The 16,803-nt window shown below is 41.8% G+C and overlaps 1 protein-coding gene across 1 annotated transcript; it reads right to left on the minus strand.

Moving 5' to 3' along the window:
• Positions 1–8,426: 8,426 nt before the first annotated feature.
• On the minus strand, positions 8,427–10,002 carry LOC141800045 (ladderlectin-like). Its single transcript, XM_074682502.1, has 6 exons — positions 9,854–10,002; positions 9,692–9,754; positions 9,103–9,124; positions 8,915–9,009; positions 8,579–8,713; positions 8,427–8,474 (listed from the first exon to the last, which is right to left on the minus strand). Exons 2-6 carry the CDS (start codon positions 9,752–9,754, stop codon positions 8,427–8,429), a joined length of 363 nt encoding a protein of 120 aa, XP_074538603.1. The 5' UTR covers positions 9,854–10,002.
• Positions 10,003–16,803: the final 6,801 nt, after the last annotated feature.

The following is a 16,803-nucleotide window of genomic DNA, read 5'->3' on the forward strand; positions in this document are numbered from 1 at the left end:
CTACAGACAGAGGGGAGGAAGAAAGAGGAGCCGTGAGGTGGAGCGGTCTTTAGAGAGGAGCGGGTGATGGAGGAGCGCCGTACCTCGTCGTGATGAAGTCGTGCTCGCAGCAGATGCAGCTAGCTTGGCTTCGGAGTGTGAGATCAGCTGTTTATAAACTCTAACAGGTCGTAATCCTCCACAGAGAGTCAATAATTACCGAGTCGAGCAAACTTTGCATTTATTGACTTTCTGTAATGAGGCTGATGATGGTCGGGGGGCGCTGGCGGCTCGCCCTCAAACATCAGGAGCTGGAGGGAGATTTCTATAACTTCCAAGTGTTTTGTCCGTATGAGGGCGTGGCTGCTTTGACCCCGCCTCCTCCCCGCTCCTCCTGCCATGTTGTTTGTGTGGCAGTGACTCCTTCATCACGGCCATGAAATAAAAACCTGTCGTGCTCCAGAAACGTCTTCATGTTTGTTCCCGTTGGAGCTCAAACAGCTCAGAGCGTGGAGTCAGGCTGATGAGAGCCGGAGTAAAACAAAGTGTGAAACATGAAAATCATGAGACAACACTGGAGAGAGATGGTGTGTGAGGGTTTGATTCTCACGTTGATGGGAGCAGCAGTTTTTTCTTCAGCCTTTATTATTTCTCAGTGTGTTTTCAGGTGTTAATCATTGACTTTATAATCTTTAACTTCTGTCTTTCATTTGCCCTCAGAAAATTAAAACAGCCCTCATCTATGACCTGAAGCATGCCTCAAACTTTGTGTCAGAAGGGATGCCACGGTTGTTCAAAAGAAAACCATACTCCAGTGCCCTCTTGGGAGCCGAAAGTTTACTAAAGTGCCTTCTTTAGTGCAGAAACACACGCTTAAGTGCCCACCTTGGAGCCCAAAGCTTGTACGAGTGCCCGTTTGAGAGCAAAAAGTGCACTAATTGGCCACTTTTGTTGCAGAATCATGTTATAGTGCTCTCTTTGGAGCCAAAATGTGTGCTAAAGCACTGTCTTTGTTGGCAAAAGCACACCAAATTGTCCTCTTTGGAGCAATAAGTGAACCCAAGTGCCCTCTTTTGGGAGCCAAAAGTGCGCTTTAGTGGCCTCTCTACAAAGAAACACATGCCCTTGTGCCCTGTTTGGAGCCAAAACAACGCATTGGCGTCCTTTTTGGAGCCAAAACATGCTAAAGTGACATTTTTGGAGGCAACAGCTTGTATGAGTACCCTTTTGGGAGCAAAAAGTGCACTACTTGGCCCTTTTGGCACAAAAACATCTTAAAGTGCACTCTCTGGAGCCAAAAGCACGCCAAAGTACACATTACAGCAAAAACCACTTGCTATAGAATAGAGAATAGAATAGAAAATACTTTATTTATCCCCGAAGGGAAATTCAGGAGTCACAGCAGCAATCAAGAAAACAGAAGTAAGAAAATAGATAATTAATAATAATAATAATAAATAAGAAAATGGTGTCTTCTTGAGGGACAGAATTATGCTAATGTGCCTTTTTCGGGGGCCAAAAGTGCGCCAAAGTGGCCTCTTTGCAGAGGGACACATCCTGTTGTGCCCTTGTAGGGGCCAAAATTTGCTATAGTGTAAAGCCAGAAGCTTGTCCAAGTGCCCCTTTGGGAGCAACAAAAGCGCTTAATTATCCATTTGGGCAATAACACTTGCTTTAATGTCCTTTCTGAAGCCAAAAGAATACATAAGAGCCCTTTTTTGGGGCCAAAAGTGCGTCAAGCGGCCTCTCTGCAAAGAAACACATGCCCTTGTGCTTTGTTTGGGGCCAAAATTTGCTATAGTGCCTTTTTGGAGCCAAAAGAATTCATAAGTGTCCTCTTGGGTGCTGAGGCATGCTAAAGTGCCATTTTTGGAACAAAAGCTTGTGTGAGTACTCTTTTGGGTGCACAAAATGCTCTACATTTTGGTTCAGAAACATGTTGTAGTGCACTCTGTGGAGCCAAAAGCACGCAAAAGTACCATTCCCAGAGCAAAAACACTTGCAGTAGTGTCATCTTGGGAGCCAAAATTGTTTTAATGTGCCCTTTTTGGGGGCCAAAGTGCGCTCAAGTGGCCTCTTTGCAAAGAAATGCATGCTCTTCTGTCCTTTTGGGACCAAAATTCTCTTTAGTGTCCTTCTTGGAGCCTAAAGCACACTACAGTGCCCCATTAGGTTCGAGAAGCATTGAAACACTGTCCTCATTAGAGCCAAAGACATGCTGAAGTGCCGTTTTTGGAGCTAAAAGTGCACTTAATTGGCCTCTGTGGTGCAAAAACAAGTTATAGTGCCCTCTTTGGGGCCAAAACGGGTGCTAAAGTGTCACTTTTGGTGTCAAAAGTGTACTCTTTTGAGCAATAAGTGAACCCAAGTGCCCTTTTGGGAGCCAAAAGTGCGTTCAAGTGGCCTCTTTGAAAAGAAACAAATGCTACTGTGCCCTTTTGTGGGCCAAAGTTGGCTATACTGTCCTTTTTGGAGCCAAAAGCACGCAAAAGTACCCTTCCTAGAGCAAAAACAATTGCTATAGTGTTCTCTTGGGAGCCAAAATTGTGTTAATGTGCCCTTTTTGGGGGCCAAAGTGAGCTCAAGTGGCCTCTTTGCAAAGAAATGCATGCTATTCTGTCCTCTTTGGGGCAAAAATTTTCTTTAGTGTCCTCTTTGGAGAAAAAAAGCACACTACAGTGCCCCATTAGGTTCAAAAATGCATGCAACACTGTCCTCATTAGAGCCAAAGACATAGTTCCCTCTTTGGGGCCAGAAGGGGCGCTAAAGTGTCACTTTTCGTGTCAAAAGCACACTTAAGCGCAATGTTTGGAGCAATAAGTGAACCCAAGTGCTCTTTTTGGAGCTAAAAGTGAGCTTAAGTGGCCTCTATGCAAAGAAACACATGCTACCGTGCTCTTTTTAGAGACTAAAATTTGCTATAGTGTCCCTTTTAAAGCCAAAAACATGCATAAGTGTCCTCTTATGAGCCAAAAGCACACTATAGTGCACTATTAGGTTTAAAAAAAGCTTGTAACGCTGACCTCTTTAGAGCCAAAGGCACGCTGAAGTGCCATTTTTGGAGCCAAAAGCTTGTATGAGTGCTCTTTTGGGAGGAAAAACACTTGCTATAGAGTCCGATTGGGAGCCAAAACGTGTACGAGTGCCCTGGATGTCAAACAAACCAAATGGCCCTGTTGGCTGGTTGAAATCTGATTCACTCTCCGGGGTTGAAACCGTCAAAAAGCCTTTGCTCTCCACTGCCTCAAAGACGTTAGGCCCTGGTTGAGCTTTACTTTCCTCCTGCTGAGCTCAGAGCAGACTGAAGACACTGTTCTTGAACCTGAACCCCTCAGAGAGACTTTCCCTGATCAGATCACCACCATGGACCACATCAGCCAGTCCAGCACCACTGTGAGGAACCTGGGAGTTCTTTTGGATCAGGGCCTGTCCTTGAACTCTAAGCTCGGAATCCTTTCACCTTCGTAATGTCACACATAGACACATCTCGTCTCAGAGGGACGCAGAGAAACTAGTCCCAAAAAGTCTGTTATGACTCGACACTATTTTCACTGCTTTTGTTTGTTTTGTTTTTTTCAGTGGATCAACACATAGAGACACACACACACACACACACACACACACATACACACACACACCTACGGGCCATTCAGAGTGTGTTTTAGGGCTGCACTGCAAATTATTCAGCGCTGGCCCAGAATCAGATTCTTACATTTAAGAAAATTGTTTCAAAAGTGATTTACTTACACTTCAGTTTGCCCCTTTCTTTCTTATTATTCCCCCCTCTGTTAAATCACTTATTTGACCCCCTAAACATGCTCAAAAACTCACCAAAATCACCTCATGATCCCCCAAAATTTCAATATGGTACCAAACTTGACCGCAGACATCCCATAATATGCACTCTAGCGCCACCTAGGCACACTAAAACAGCCCTATCGGCCAGTAGGAATGTCTTAGAGCGATCAAACCAATGTCAAAATGTTCGTCTCATTGAGACGCACAAAAAAAGTAAGTGTGGATTTTCTCGTATCTCCAACAGGAAGCCGGCAATTTGCCTTTTAAAGTAAGATTTCGCCATATTTTTACCTTTTCTGCAAAAATGATCTTCTCTGAAACGATAAGTGGTATCAGCTTGAAACTCACTCACATTACAGACTTGACCCTGCTCTACAAAAGCTGTGCATGACTTTGACGTTCCAGACCCAGTTTTCGAATGACAAGCCTTTAAAGTCGGTGAACCCTCTCAGCTCCCCCATTAATAATGAATAGGATTAAAGTTCCAGCTTCACACGAGCTGACACGTTTGGGCCTCTAGACAAAAAAGTAAAAGTTGCACAGTTTCAAAAATGACATGGATGGATTCCTGACAAAATTTCATACTAAAGTATCATATTTCTACACAAATTTGAGTAAAACTGTGGCCTCTGTGAGTTGTTGTTTCCAAAACGTTTGTGAATAAATTTCACCCGTCACTCTGCTGCAGTTGATGATGTCACACACTGATTAGGAGTTCCGTGATGATGTCACGCTGATAAGGAGTTAAATGTTTCATCCAGGCTCCCCTTTTTCTGACCCAGCTCTGCCTCATGGGGTAAAACATGCAAACTCCTGACCCTCGTACACACGCACACAAACACAAACACAAACACAGTGTTGAGTCAACAAACATGAACCTCAGGTGTGTACGATGAGAACAGCCCTGAAGGCGCTCGCTTCACACACAAAATATTTGTTCAGAGCAAATTTGATCAGAGAACAGACACAGGAATCTAAAACTGAAACAGTTTGATAATAAAAAAAAAGTTTTGTTTTCCTGGGAACCCAGAGAAGCTCGGCTCAAACAGACCCTGTTCATTTTGCACGATATCGTTTATCTCATTGTTCAAAATGCTGCAGTTTTTCCCTCCACCAGCAGGTGTTGTTTCAGTGCTTTAACTTTATCCCTAAATGTAAACAGACTGATTTGTACATGGTCTATGTCTGCACTTCTCATTTCCACCAGCAGAGGGCGCTAACTCCCCTCTGCTGGCTTCTGTCTTTGCAGCACCATTCTGACTTGGGTTGATAACTTTTTCTGGATTATCTGTAAATATCTGTCGTTGATGATCTTAATTTGAAGCAGATTGGTGAAACAGATCATTTCAGACACGCTGTGTGATTTTTAGGAATGCTTCTTTATTACAGGATGAGGAGTCAGTGGCCACATGACACCCAGAGAATCAAAGAGCAGTGATTACATGCGTGTTGATTTTAAAGAAGAAGATTAATTTGTTGATTATATTCCAGAGACGATGTCATCGAGGCCTGACATCCAGCTGGGATCATCAGGGCTGGGGTACCCTGGCAGCAGCAGCAGATGGTGAGGGTTGTTAAAATTTCTTGGCACAAACATAAGGCTGCCTCTTGCCGCATCTTTCATCGTTGACGTAGTTTCTTCCTGGAAGAAACACACAGATATAAGATGACATTACACTCAGTTACACACCGTTCATTTCCACTGAGTCCAAAGGACGTTTCACACAGAAATACAGCACAAAACAGCCAGGTAGATGAGCTCTGTCCGACCAGAGCTCATCTACCAACTCCAACCTCACCAAGCAGAGCTAACATAACCTGGCTCTTCATTTTATTGATAGACTCTCAAGTTTGAACAGACCACTGCAGAATAACTGCTGACTGTGGGTTGGAGACAACATTAGCACAAACACATTAACCTGGGTTTTAGCCTTTAGCCTGTTTTTTAGCCTTTAGCTCATGTTTTAGCTTGTGTTTTAGCCTTAAAGCTGGTTTTTAGCATTTATCTCATGTTTTACCCAGCCTTAAGCCAGTGCTTTAGCTAGCCTTTGGCCTGCGTTTTAGCCCTTGTCTCATGTTTTAGCTCCTATATTAGCCTTAGACTGTTTTTAAGCATTTAGCTAATGTTTAAGCTTGTGTTTTAGCCTTGACCCTGTGTTTCAGCCATGAGCTTTCATTTTGGCCTCTAGCTCATGCTTAAGCTCGTGTTTTAGCCTTAATACTGTAAGTCAGCATTTAGCTCATGTTTTGGCCTTTCCTTTGGCCAGTGCTTAAGCTAGCCTTTGGCCTGTATTTTAGCCTTCAGCTCATGTTTAAGCCTTTTTGTCATATTTTAGCTCCTTTAGTAGTCTTAGACTGTTTTTTAAGCATTGAGCTTATGTTTTAGCTTGTGTTTAAGCCTTCAGGCTGTTAGTCAGCATTTATCTCATGTTCTTGTTTTGTTTGTCTTTTAGCCAGCCTTTAGCCAGTGCTTTAGAAAACCTTCAGCCTGTGTTTTAGCTTTTAGCTCGTGTTAAAGCCTTTCCTTTGGCCTGTTATTTAGCATTTAGCTCATGTTTTAGCCTGTGCTTTCGCCAGCCTTTGGCCTATGTTTGAGCTTTTAGCTCATATTTTAGCCTTTTGCTCATGTTTTAGCTCCTGTATTAGCCTTGGACTGTTTTCAAGCATTTAGCTCATGTTTTAGCTTGTGTTTTAACCTTTAGCCTGTGTTTTATCCTTTAGCCTGCATTTTGGCCTTTAGCTTGTGTTTTAGCTCGTGTTTTAGCCTTAAGGCTGTTATTTAGCATTTAGCTCATGTTTTAGCCTTTAGCTCATGTTTTAGCCTTTAGCTCATGTTTAAGCTGCTTGTAACTTGTGTGTTAGTCTTTAGCTCGTGCTCTATCTCTCTCCTGTTTCTCTTTCTTCTGCTCTTCTGTCCTTTTCTCTGTCTGACAGTTAGGCTCCAGTGTCCACCATCACTACAAAATTAATCACAGAAATAGTTTTCAGCAGAGAAAAACACAGATCTCTCTTCTCTCTGCTAAACTCTGACAGACGGCGTGGTGTTGTCATGGAGACTTAGACGTGCGATAAGTCATCATTACCTTGAAAGTTGATCTCCATACATCCATCTCCCGGCAGGTTGTTTGGCTCTCCTCTGCCCCAGTGTCTGAACCTGAACGGTGAGCCATCACTCCACAGCCACACCTTCCTCTGAAAAATGAATACAAAACAAAAATAAAATAAAAATCTGACATTTGGACAAAAATACAGCTATGAGCATCTGAGAAACTGCCATGAGAGTGAATAACACCATCATAGAAATAATCTGAATGGGGCCAAACACTCACCCAGAGAAAATGTCTGGAAGGCCTTCTTGTCCTTTTAAAGAACAATCGTTTGAAGAAGCTGAGCTTTCTCCGTACAAAATGGAGTGGACTGCATTGACGCTGATGAAGAAGACACGGTACAAAAACTGTTAAACGTACAACAGTTCAGACCACTGATCGAGTAACAGCTGTGCTCCATTTAACAGGCACTCTTGGAAAAAACAAATGCAAAGTTTGATGTGATATCCGGGGTATCACTGTACAATAACTGCTCTCATTACCGTAACTCTTTAACTATTTGGGCAAGAAAAGGAAAAAAAACTGTTCCTGAAACAAGACGCTACAGGCTTTCTGGAAACGATCTCTGACTCTTTTAAGGAAAAATAAGCTGCTGGTCTGATCTGGGTCAAAATTAAAAAAAAAAAAAAAAAAAGAGTCTAAAAGTGTAAAAAAAGTCTACACAAAGTAAGGTCTAGGGATTAATTATCAGAAAGAGAAGTTATTAGGTTGTTAGAATGTCTAAAATTGTACATGTGATACCTTAGTTTTTTTTAAATAAGTTTGCCAAGATAGATTTTTTTTAAAAAATGTAGAAATTTTGGAAATTGCAAAAAAATTAAAAATTTGCAAAATTTTACAAAAATCACAAATATATAGAAATAAAAAAATGGCATAAATAAAAGAGAAATATAGTACATTTGCAGAAAAATTGAAAATTCAAATAATTTGTCCAAGATTTTGAGAAGTCTCAAAATTGTACAAAAATAAAAAATGTAGTGAATTTTGAAAATTTGCAAAGAAAAAAGAAAAAGGTAAATTTATTTTTAAAATAGGAAATTCAAAAAGATTGTCCAAAACTTCAAAAATTCACAAAATCTTCATAAATAACTAATAAGTCAAATTTTAAAGAACTTACAAAAATAAAACAGAAATCAACTAAATTTGCAAAAAAAAATCTTTTTTAAAAGCCTAAAAATTAAAAGGGCACAAAATATTTCAAAAATAACCATAGTATTACATTTTTAAAAAATATGCAAAAATTAAAAAAGAAATGAAAAATGGAAATTCAAAAAAAAAAAATTGCCCAAAATGTAAAGTTGCAAAATTTTACAAAGAATAACAAATATAGTGGTATTTTTTAAAATTTGCAAAAATAAAAAAAACCAAGAAAATAGCCAAAAATAAGAAATTCAAAGTCTGCAAGTATTTCAAAAATTTTTGAATTTTTTAAAATTTGCAAAAATACAAAAAAATGGCATGATGTGATGCATATTTAGTTCAACAAAAACATTCTTTATCTTAATAATATTTTTAAAGCTACAAGGAGCCACTGCGAAGAAGTCAAAGGCCCACACGAGACCCCAGAGCCACATGTTGAACACCCTTGCACTAGCCTCATGGAAACAGTCAGACGATCATACAGCTGTGACCATCTCATGAGACAACAAAAAGAACAGCGTCATAGAAAATAATCTGTAAGACCAAACACTCACATGAGCAGCATCGTAACCTCCCACCCAGGTTGTCCTGTGCCTCCTGGTCGTCCTGTAAACCAGTCCTCTGATGAAGTGGTAGTCGCCTGCAGAATGGATTGAAGCCAGGTTCCCACCCATCAGAGTGCAGTGTTTCTGAAGAAGAAGACAAGGTGCAGAGACCGTTAGACTTCCTGAAACCACTACAGTTAGTGCCACCACTGACCCAGCTCCAACAGCTCCCAGCTCTAGTCCTAGTTTTTAGGTGGTTTTCGATCATGACCTCCTGTCCCCGCCTTCTCTGATTCCTTGCTGGGAGTCTTTAGGCTAAGCTAGGAGCTCTCTGAGAAGCTTTACCTCAGCAGCCGCCCAGGGCCTGGCGTATGGCTGAAAGCTGTAACAGCGATGGTTGTAGGGAGTCCATCTAGGAGGGCAGGCTATGGAGAGACGCCCTACAGACAACGAACAGGATGAGGAAGAGTTGAGATGAGAACACCAGAGAATCTAAAACACATCGTTCATCTGTTGTATGTGAGAACACCAACCTGTGGGTGGAGCACACTCCGCCTGTGGAGGGAGAAACAGACATTAGGTCATCGTGAAAGCTCTCTGCGGCACAGAGCTGATGCTTCAGTCAACTTTTCAGCAACAAATCTCACACAGCTACCTGTGTGCGTCTGTGTGACCTCAGTCAGAGAGGATCTCATGCAGCATCTTTGGATTTTCAAGGTTTGAATGTACGGCACATGTAGCAGACTTGTAAAATCGATATGGTAGACTCATTGGAAGTTGGGCCATTGAAGTATTTGGGTTTAGTCTTCCAAAACGAGTTATCGATAATTAACTAGTAACATTTCCAAAATACAATACGATATGGCACAGAATGTTTTTGATTTGCACTTCTGGTTGAAAAATGGATAAACAGACCTCACCTCACATCATGTCAGGTGATCCAAAACCTAAATCTAGTACCCCCTTTCCCTCCAGCATCTCACTTTACAAAATGATGACACCACTGAAGTTTGTTGGCCCGCTGTATTAAAAGGTATTTCAGGTAAAGTATTCATGATTTCCTGTTTTTAAAATAGCTCCAGAGAAATCTGAATGTACCACGGTACTCCTAAAGCTACTCACGCGTTCAGCGATCCACAGTCCACTGATCAGACAGAGGACAACCACCTGGAGACCAGCAGCCATCTGTGCAGACGTTCAGACACCAACAGTTAAAGTTAAGTTAAAGAACGGACAGAGACATGTTTCTGTGGTGTTGGTGGTGCTCTCTGTGTAACGCCTTACCTTGGAGGTGGCAGGTACCAGGATGTCTCAGCAGTCGGGACTCAGGGTTTAAATACCTTCAACCTGCTCTGCTTCGTTAATTTGAGTGACTTCACAAACACAAGACCCGTATTATTTTACATTTATCCAAAACGTTCGGTAAATATTGAATCATTTCTTCAACATTATAAAGAAAACAGAATCGATGTTTTGTTTTAACACATGACCAGCAGGAAAAAAGGTGGCGACTGTTTGGATAAATTTAGGACTAGCTGCCAACTAAAAGGGATCATGGAGTTGGTGTGACAGCAATAAGTCATTGTACAAACACTGGGTGAGGACAGGAGGGCTCTTCAGACGCTGATTAAAGCTGCACAATCATCTCTGTGAGCCTTAAATTCAACATAAAATGAAGAAAAATAGATAAAAATATAACTTTTCAAATGCACATTAAAACCAAAAACTAAAATCAGGACAGGTCCCAAATTTACCACTTTTTGGGACCCGTCTGTTGGGGTTCCAGACTTGACGCTGGTTTTCTGCCCCGTCCTCCATTTTTCCTCAATCCTGGGTGTAAACAAAAGCACAAACAACCAATATCCTCCACAATCTTTGGACTTCCTACAGGAAACAAGCCGTTAGCTGTAGCTTCATAGTCTGACATAAATGTGAAGATAATCAAGCACACATGGATCCTCTTAAAACCCTTTATGATCCAGTATCATAGAGACCACCTGGACTAGCGTGTGTTATTTTGTCTTTAAAGAGTCAGAGAATACATCCAGAAAAGCTTCTTTAAGGAACTGTTTGAATATTTTTTTTCTCTTGCCCAAGCAGTATAAGAGTTACGGTAATGAGAACAGCTTGCATCAGTTATTGCCAATGCTCTACCGTAATACCCTGTAAATCTTGTCTTCCCAGTCATTAAAGACAGACCTTCACGTTGATATGAGATCCATTCTTTTGAGCGAGCATGAGGTATATCCAGTAAAAAATAAGGTGGCGTGTAAACATCCTGTTACCATACAGCGCTGTGCTACCAAATGATAATATAATACTGAATGTTTGTCGTCAAATCATTCTAAACAAGCATTTTTTGTTGTTGCTGTGTGGTTAATGCTAATAGTTATGTTCATGTTTTAACTTGTGGTCACATTCTCACACCTGAGAACCAGCACGTTGTCCTCACCCCCTTCTCCTCACCTTGTGGGTAAACATCTGGCCTAGCACCAGTTAGCATTGACATGCTACAGGCTGCTAACTGCTGATTTCACATGTAAACAATGCAGCCATGGTTACATGTAGGATCTCCAGACAAACACAGGAGCAAAAATAGTAAAAATATCACTGAAGACACAAAAAATTTGGTGTCCATGACCAACAAATGAGCCATACAAAGTAAGGATCCACTCCAAATACAAAAGTGAAGGAAAGGGGATGAAAAAAGGACAAGAAACAGATTAAGAAGGCAGAGCCACTGCAACAGGCAGCCACAACCAACAGGGTGGCTCCAAGCAAATGAATCTCTTCGGTGATTAAAATTGATATTTTGTTGGAAAAACGAAGTTTTATTGATGTATGCTAACCGCTAGCATATTAGTCTCTTAGGGAGATCTCTTGTGGCCCTTTTTACCTTATCCTTTAATAAAAGCACAAACACATGAAATCAACTCTCAACTTTAAACATGAAACCACGTCTTCTAGCTCAGGCTAGCTACTGTTAGCAAGTTACCTTCAAAGTTCCAAACATATAAAAACATGTTTTAAAGCCTTTATACGACTTGCTACATGGTGTTGTCCTTAAAACCTGGACGATTCTCTGTATGTTATGAACAGAAACTTTAGCTATCTCCAGCTGACACCGTATTTACTTCCTAATGCTTCTTTAGCTAACAGGAAATGTGTAAACCACCTCACACCAATGCGGCCTGTGTGTGCATAGTGTTTTTCTTCTTCGTTGGATTTATTAGCGGGGGTACACTGTGTCACGCTGCTAGGGCATCACGCTATGATGTATCCTCCTGGATGGACTCCTTACAACTCTTGCTGTTACAAGTTTCCGTACCAATAAGGGCACGGTTGACCAGGATCAGGCTTTACTGATCAGACCCGTACCAAACTGGACTGATCCGGGAAATGGGGCTTCACACCACCAGGGTGATTCAAAGGCCTACCAAAGGCAATACACACCAACAACCCAGACGTGTATCCGCTCTCTGACTGTAAAAACAGATCCTAAAAGCAGGAGATAGCATCTACAGCACACCTTTCTTTACCATCCCTCCTTCCTTTCCTTTGAAGGAGGATGTTTTGATTCTTTATCTGAAATGTGGGAACTGACACCAGATAAACTGGACAGAAACAACCAGCTGCTTATCTTGACAGGATCACCTCGTCTTTTCAGACGAATGTGTGCATGTCCTGGGTGTGTATGTGTTAGATCAAACAGAAAGTTTGATCTGAAACAAACGCTAACACGCCATCTTCCAGGTTTCATCTCCCTCAGTCAAAGCTATGAGTTTAACGTGTGCACGTTGCTCCTTAATCTCTTATCAAACAACACCTTTTATTTATATTTCTCAGATACGGGAAACCCAATCCCTGCAGGATGTCGAGTGTGTGTGACGCCAAAGTTTAAAGAAACACAGGTTTGGTTACAGGGAAGTGTGTGAGAGCAGTTAAACGATCACACACATTTAACCCGAATGAATTTCTCATAAACTTAGTTTTCATGTTTTAGAATCAGAATCAGGTTTAATTGGTAAGAACAACACAGTTGTAAAACTGTCACCAACTTGGGACTGGGAACTGCTTCATTTAAACATCTATGACAACACCACGCCATCTGATGAAGTTCAGTAGAGAGAAGAGAGATCTGTGTTTTTCTCTGCTGAAAATGATTTCTGTGATTAATTTTGTAGTGATGGTGGACACTGGAGCCTAACTGTCAGACAGAAAAAGGACAGAAGAGCAGAAGAAAGAGAAACAGGAGAGAGATAGAGCACAAGCTACAGGCTAACACACAAGCCAAAGGCTGGAACATGAACTTGAGCTTAAAATTCTGGCTAAAGGCTAAAACTCAAGCTAAAGGCTAAAACAAAGGCTTCAGACTAAAACACGAGCTTAAGGTTAAAATTCTGGCTAATTGCGTCACTAAAGACTGAAAAACAAGCAAAAGACTAAAAAAAGCTAGCCTAACACAAAGGCTTGAGGTAAAAATTCTAGCTAAAGGCTTTGCTCGAAGGTAAAACACAAGCTAAAGGCTAAAATACAAGCTAAAGGCAAAAACATGAACTTAAGGTTAAAATTCAAGCTAAAGGCTTTTTAAAGGCTAAAACTCAAGCTAAAGGCTACAACACGAGCTAAAGACAAAAAAATGGGCTTAATGTCAAAATTCTAGGTAAATTCTTTGCTGAAGGCTAAAATACAAGCCAAAAGCTGAGACATGAGCTAATGGCTAAAACAAAGGCTTAAGGTAAATATTCTAGTTTAAGGCTTTGCTAAAGGCCAACCCACAAACTTAAGGCTAAACCATAAGCTAATGGCTAAAACAAAGGCTTAAGGTTCAAATTGAAGCTAAAGGCTCGACTTATGGTTAAAATACAATCTCAAGGCTAAAACATGAGCTAAAGGCTTAAACACCAGCTAAATGCAGGCTTAGCACTGAAACACAGGCTAAGACTATAACAGAAGTTATAGGCCCAAAGATGAGCTTTAGATTAAAACACAAGCTAAAGGCTAAAACATTAACTTAGGGTTAAAAATCTAGGTAAATTCTTTGCTGAAGGCTAAAATACAAGCTAAAGGCTAAAGAAACAAGCTAAAGGCTTAAACATGAGCTAATGGCTAAAACAAAGGCTAAAGCTAAAAATTCAAGCTTAAAGGCTTAACTACAAGCTAAACTACAAGCTAAAGGCTAAAATACATGCTTAAGACTAAATGATTAGTTAAAGGCTAAAACACCAGCTAAATGCAGGCTTAGAGCTAAAACACAGGCTAAAATGTTGGCAAGAGGCTAAAACATAGGCTAAAGGCTAAAACCCAGGTTAATGTGTTTATGCTAATGTAGCCTCCAACCCACAGTCAGCAGTTATTCTGCAGTGGTCTGTTCAAACTTGAGAGTCTATCAATAAAATGAAGAGCCAGGTTACGTTAGCTCTGCTTGGTGAGGTTGGAGTTGGTAGATGAGCTCTGGTAGGACAGAACCAGGATTCACTAACGTTACACGTTACAGACACGTCTCAGAGCACCGGGCTGTGAGCAGAGAGAAATATAGCAGCTGCTAAACTACGCTACAAACTGACAAAGTTAGCTTGTTGTCAGGTTTCAAAGCGTAGCTCTACCTAACTGTTGATAAATACCTTACAAACAAACACACCTTGTTCAGAGTCACGTCTTCACCACAGTGTGTGTGAGACTCCAGGCCAGAAGGTGGCGCTGCAGTCCACTTTAAACAGATCATCCTCACAAACCCTTAAAATTTAACTGCCGTCTAGAACATTGCAAGAAATCTTTGACACAATTCTGAACTCATACACGTACTCAACTTTATTTTGATTTTACAGACTTACACTACAACAAACGAACGCTAATCTGATCTCATGCGATACAGTTTGTTTTTCTTGACTTCTATAAATGATAAGAAAATGAATTCATGATTTCTGTTACAACAACCACAACCCCAGGAGGTCAGATGAAACTCAATTTAAGGGCGTTAAGTTCTCACCGTGACTCAGCAGCAGCTAAGCTAAAAGTGGCTACATGGCGCTAACAGCTCTGTTTTGGCCTGCGACACATAACGTAGAGATTCCAGAAGGAGCAGCTCAGCACTCAGGCTCCTCCTCCTTCTCCTTCTTGGTCTCCTCTTTTTGGAAGACGAGTCCACCCGGCTTCTTCCTCCAGCTCAGGCGGACGTTTCCATCCAGCCCCTCGTCCTCCAGCTTCTGTCTGAGCTGAAACACAGAAACCACAGCTTTGACTCTGTCAGCGCTCCCTAAACGTACAGCTCTGAGCTGTGATTGGTCCGTTTGGGATTTTGCTTCAGGGTATCAGACGTGACGTACCTGCTCTAAGACGTCCTCCAGCACAGCGGGGTCGTTCAGGTTCAGAGACGGGTTCTTGGTCTGCAGGCTCAGTCCGATCACCTGCCGTTGTTCCCCTGTGACGGACACAAACAGACTCTGTGGAAATGCTGCCCCCTCTGTTTTTCTGCTCATGTGAAGCTGAACCCAGACCCAGACCCTGACCCGGACCCTGTGAGTCAGGGAGCGTCACCTTGTTGGTAGCAGATGAAAGCTTTCCTCTTGTCACAGAGCCAGTCCCCCCATCCACCAGCTGATCCAAAGTCCTCCGCGGCACACGTCTCCCGTCCGTAGTAGTTGTTAGGTTCTCCTGCTCTCCACTTTAGAAAGGAGGAGTCGCTCCCGTCCGTCCACTTCCAGAGCTCTCTGGAGAGTCCGATCCAGACCCCTTCTCCAGACGGTATCGTAGCTCGGACCCTCTGGTTCTCGGCCGCGTTCCTCACACTGGCCAGGTCTGTGTGGTGGTCTCTGCAGTAGGTCTGAGCCTGAGCCCAGGTCATGGCGAAGGGGGTGGGGACGAATGTCACAGCTGGACCTGAAAGAGACCAGAACGAGGAATCACGGATCTGATACGGTTCCAAGTGAGGCACGTATGTTTCATTACGATCCGGTCTGAACTGATCTGACTCAATGGGAAAACAAGTTGTTATTAAATGTGAATTATTAGTGGTGTTAGCTGATTAAAAATGTTATTCTTATTAGTATTGTAATCAATTTATTACATTTAATGACATCAGTATTTGATTTTCTTGTTTTTACATGAAACTGTCTCAGAAAAACAGAATTCACAACCTACATCATCAGAAATATATGTACGCATTTGGGCAACAGAAGCAGTGTGTAACTATTTAAACAAGTTAGCATTTTCTAAACACTAAACAAAAATCGCATAAAAATGTCTGGTTGATCTGTGGTTAATTGTCAGAAATGGTCAACTTCTTCGACGCCCCAAACACCCTGCGCCAAACAAATCCAACGCGCCATCCGGGGCGAATCAACATCCAAACGCGTCTTTGCATTGAGTTTGTATGTAATCTTGACACAAATTTGCGTCCGGTGTGGCCGTACTATAACAACACACTCATTGACACCACGGTATCTCTGAGCGTACGTTAACGTCTTCTATTTGATGGCCACGCAGTGTGCCGTACTAGCTATCAATTAACTTTCATTTGTAGAGAAAGAATATCTCACTAAATTACTTTTTGTTAAAAGCCAGTCTGGATAAACAAGTTTTAAGCCTGGATTTAAAAAGCCCAAAGTCGGTACACACAGTAATTCAGTCAGATAGGAATGCTATCAAAGATGACGTCAAGATTCTTCACAGAAGAACTCGACTGAAAAGTTTAAGTGCTGAAAATTTTGCCCTAACCACATTTTAATGTCTTCACTGCAGTCAGTCAGGGTTTGAAGGGCGTCACTTTTGTTGGGGAACAGGGGAAGATAGATTTGCAGCTCATCTGCATAGCAGTGAAATGCTTGGCTGTGCCTGGCCATGACAGACCCCAGAGGCAACATGTAAAGCGAGAACAATAAAGGACCCAGAATGGAGCCTTGAGGCACACCACAGAACAAAGGGGCAGCAGAGGAAAGGTCACCAATCATTACTGAAAAACCATTTAAGTGCTGTACCACAAACACCAGCACACTGATTAAGACGAGCCAGAAGGATTGAATAATCCACTGTATCGAAAACACCTCGTTCAACATGTCCAGAAGAAATTTTTATACGTTTAACAATGTCAGTGGTTCACCTGAGACGTCGCAGCACACCCCCCGGAAGGTTGCTGTGCAGCTGACATCGTTCCAAATCCCCCCGTTTGTCATCACTGCGCAGTGCTCGATGCCGTGCATGTTGTTGGGTTCTACAGACGCCCACTGGCTGAACTC

Source organism: Halichoeres trimaculatus, unplaced genomic scaffold (genome assembly GCF_033239565.1).
Source record: "Halichoeres trimaculatus isolate MK-OKI-2021-1 unplaced genomic scaffold, fHalTri1.1 fHalTri1_scaffold_11, whole genome shotgun sequence".
NCBI classification, from domain to species: domain Eukaryota; kingdom Metazoa; phylum Chordata; class Actinopteri; order Labriformes; family Labridae; genus Halichoeres; species Halichoeres trimaculatus.

Excerpts from the sequence above, each read along its gene's own strand:
- LOC141800045 (XM_074682502.1), bottom strand. The coding sequence starts at position 9,754 with ATGGCTGCTGGTCTCCAGGTGGTTGTCCTCTGTCTGATCAGTGGACTG. Across the intron at positions 9,125-9,691 it reads GACTGTGGATCGCTGAACGC|GCGGAGTGTGCTCCACCCAC; the intron begins GTGAGTAGCTTT and ends CTCCCTCCACAG. Across the intron at positions 8,714-8,914 it reads GGCCCTGGGCGGCTGCTGAG|AAACACTGCACTCTGATGGG; the intron begins GTAAAGCTTCTC and ends CTTCTTCTTCAG.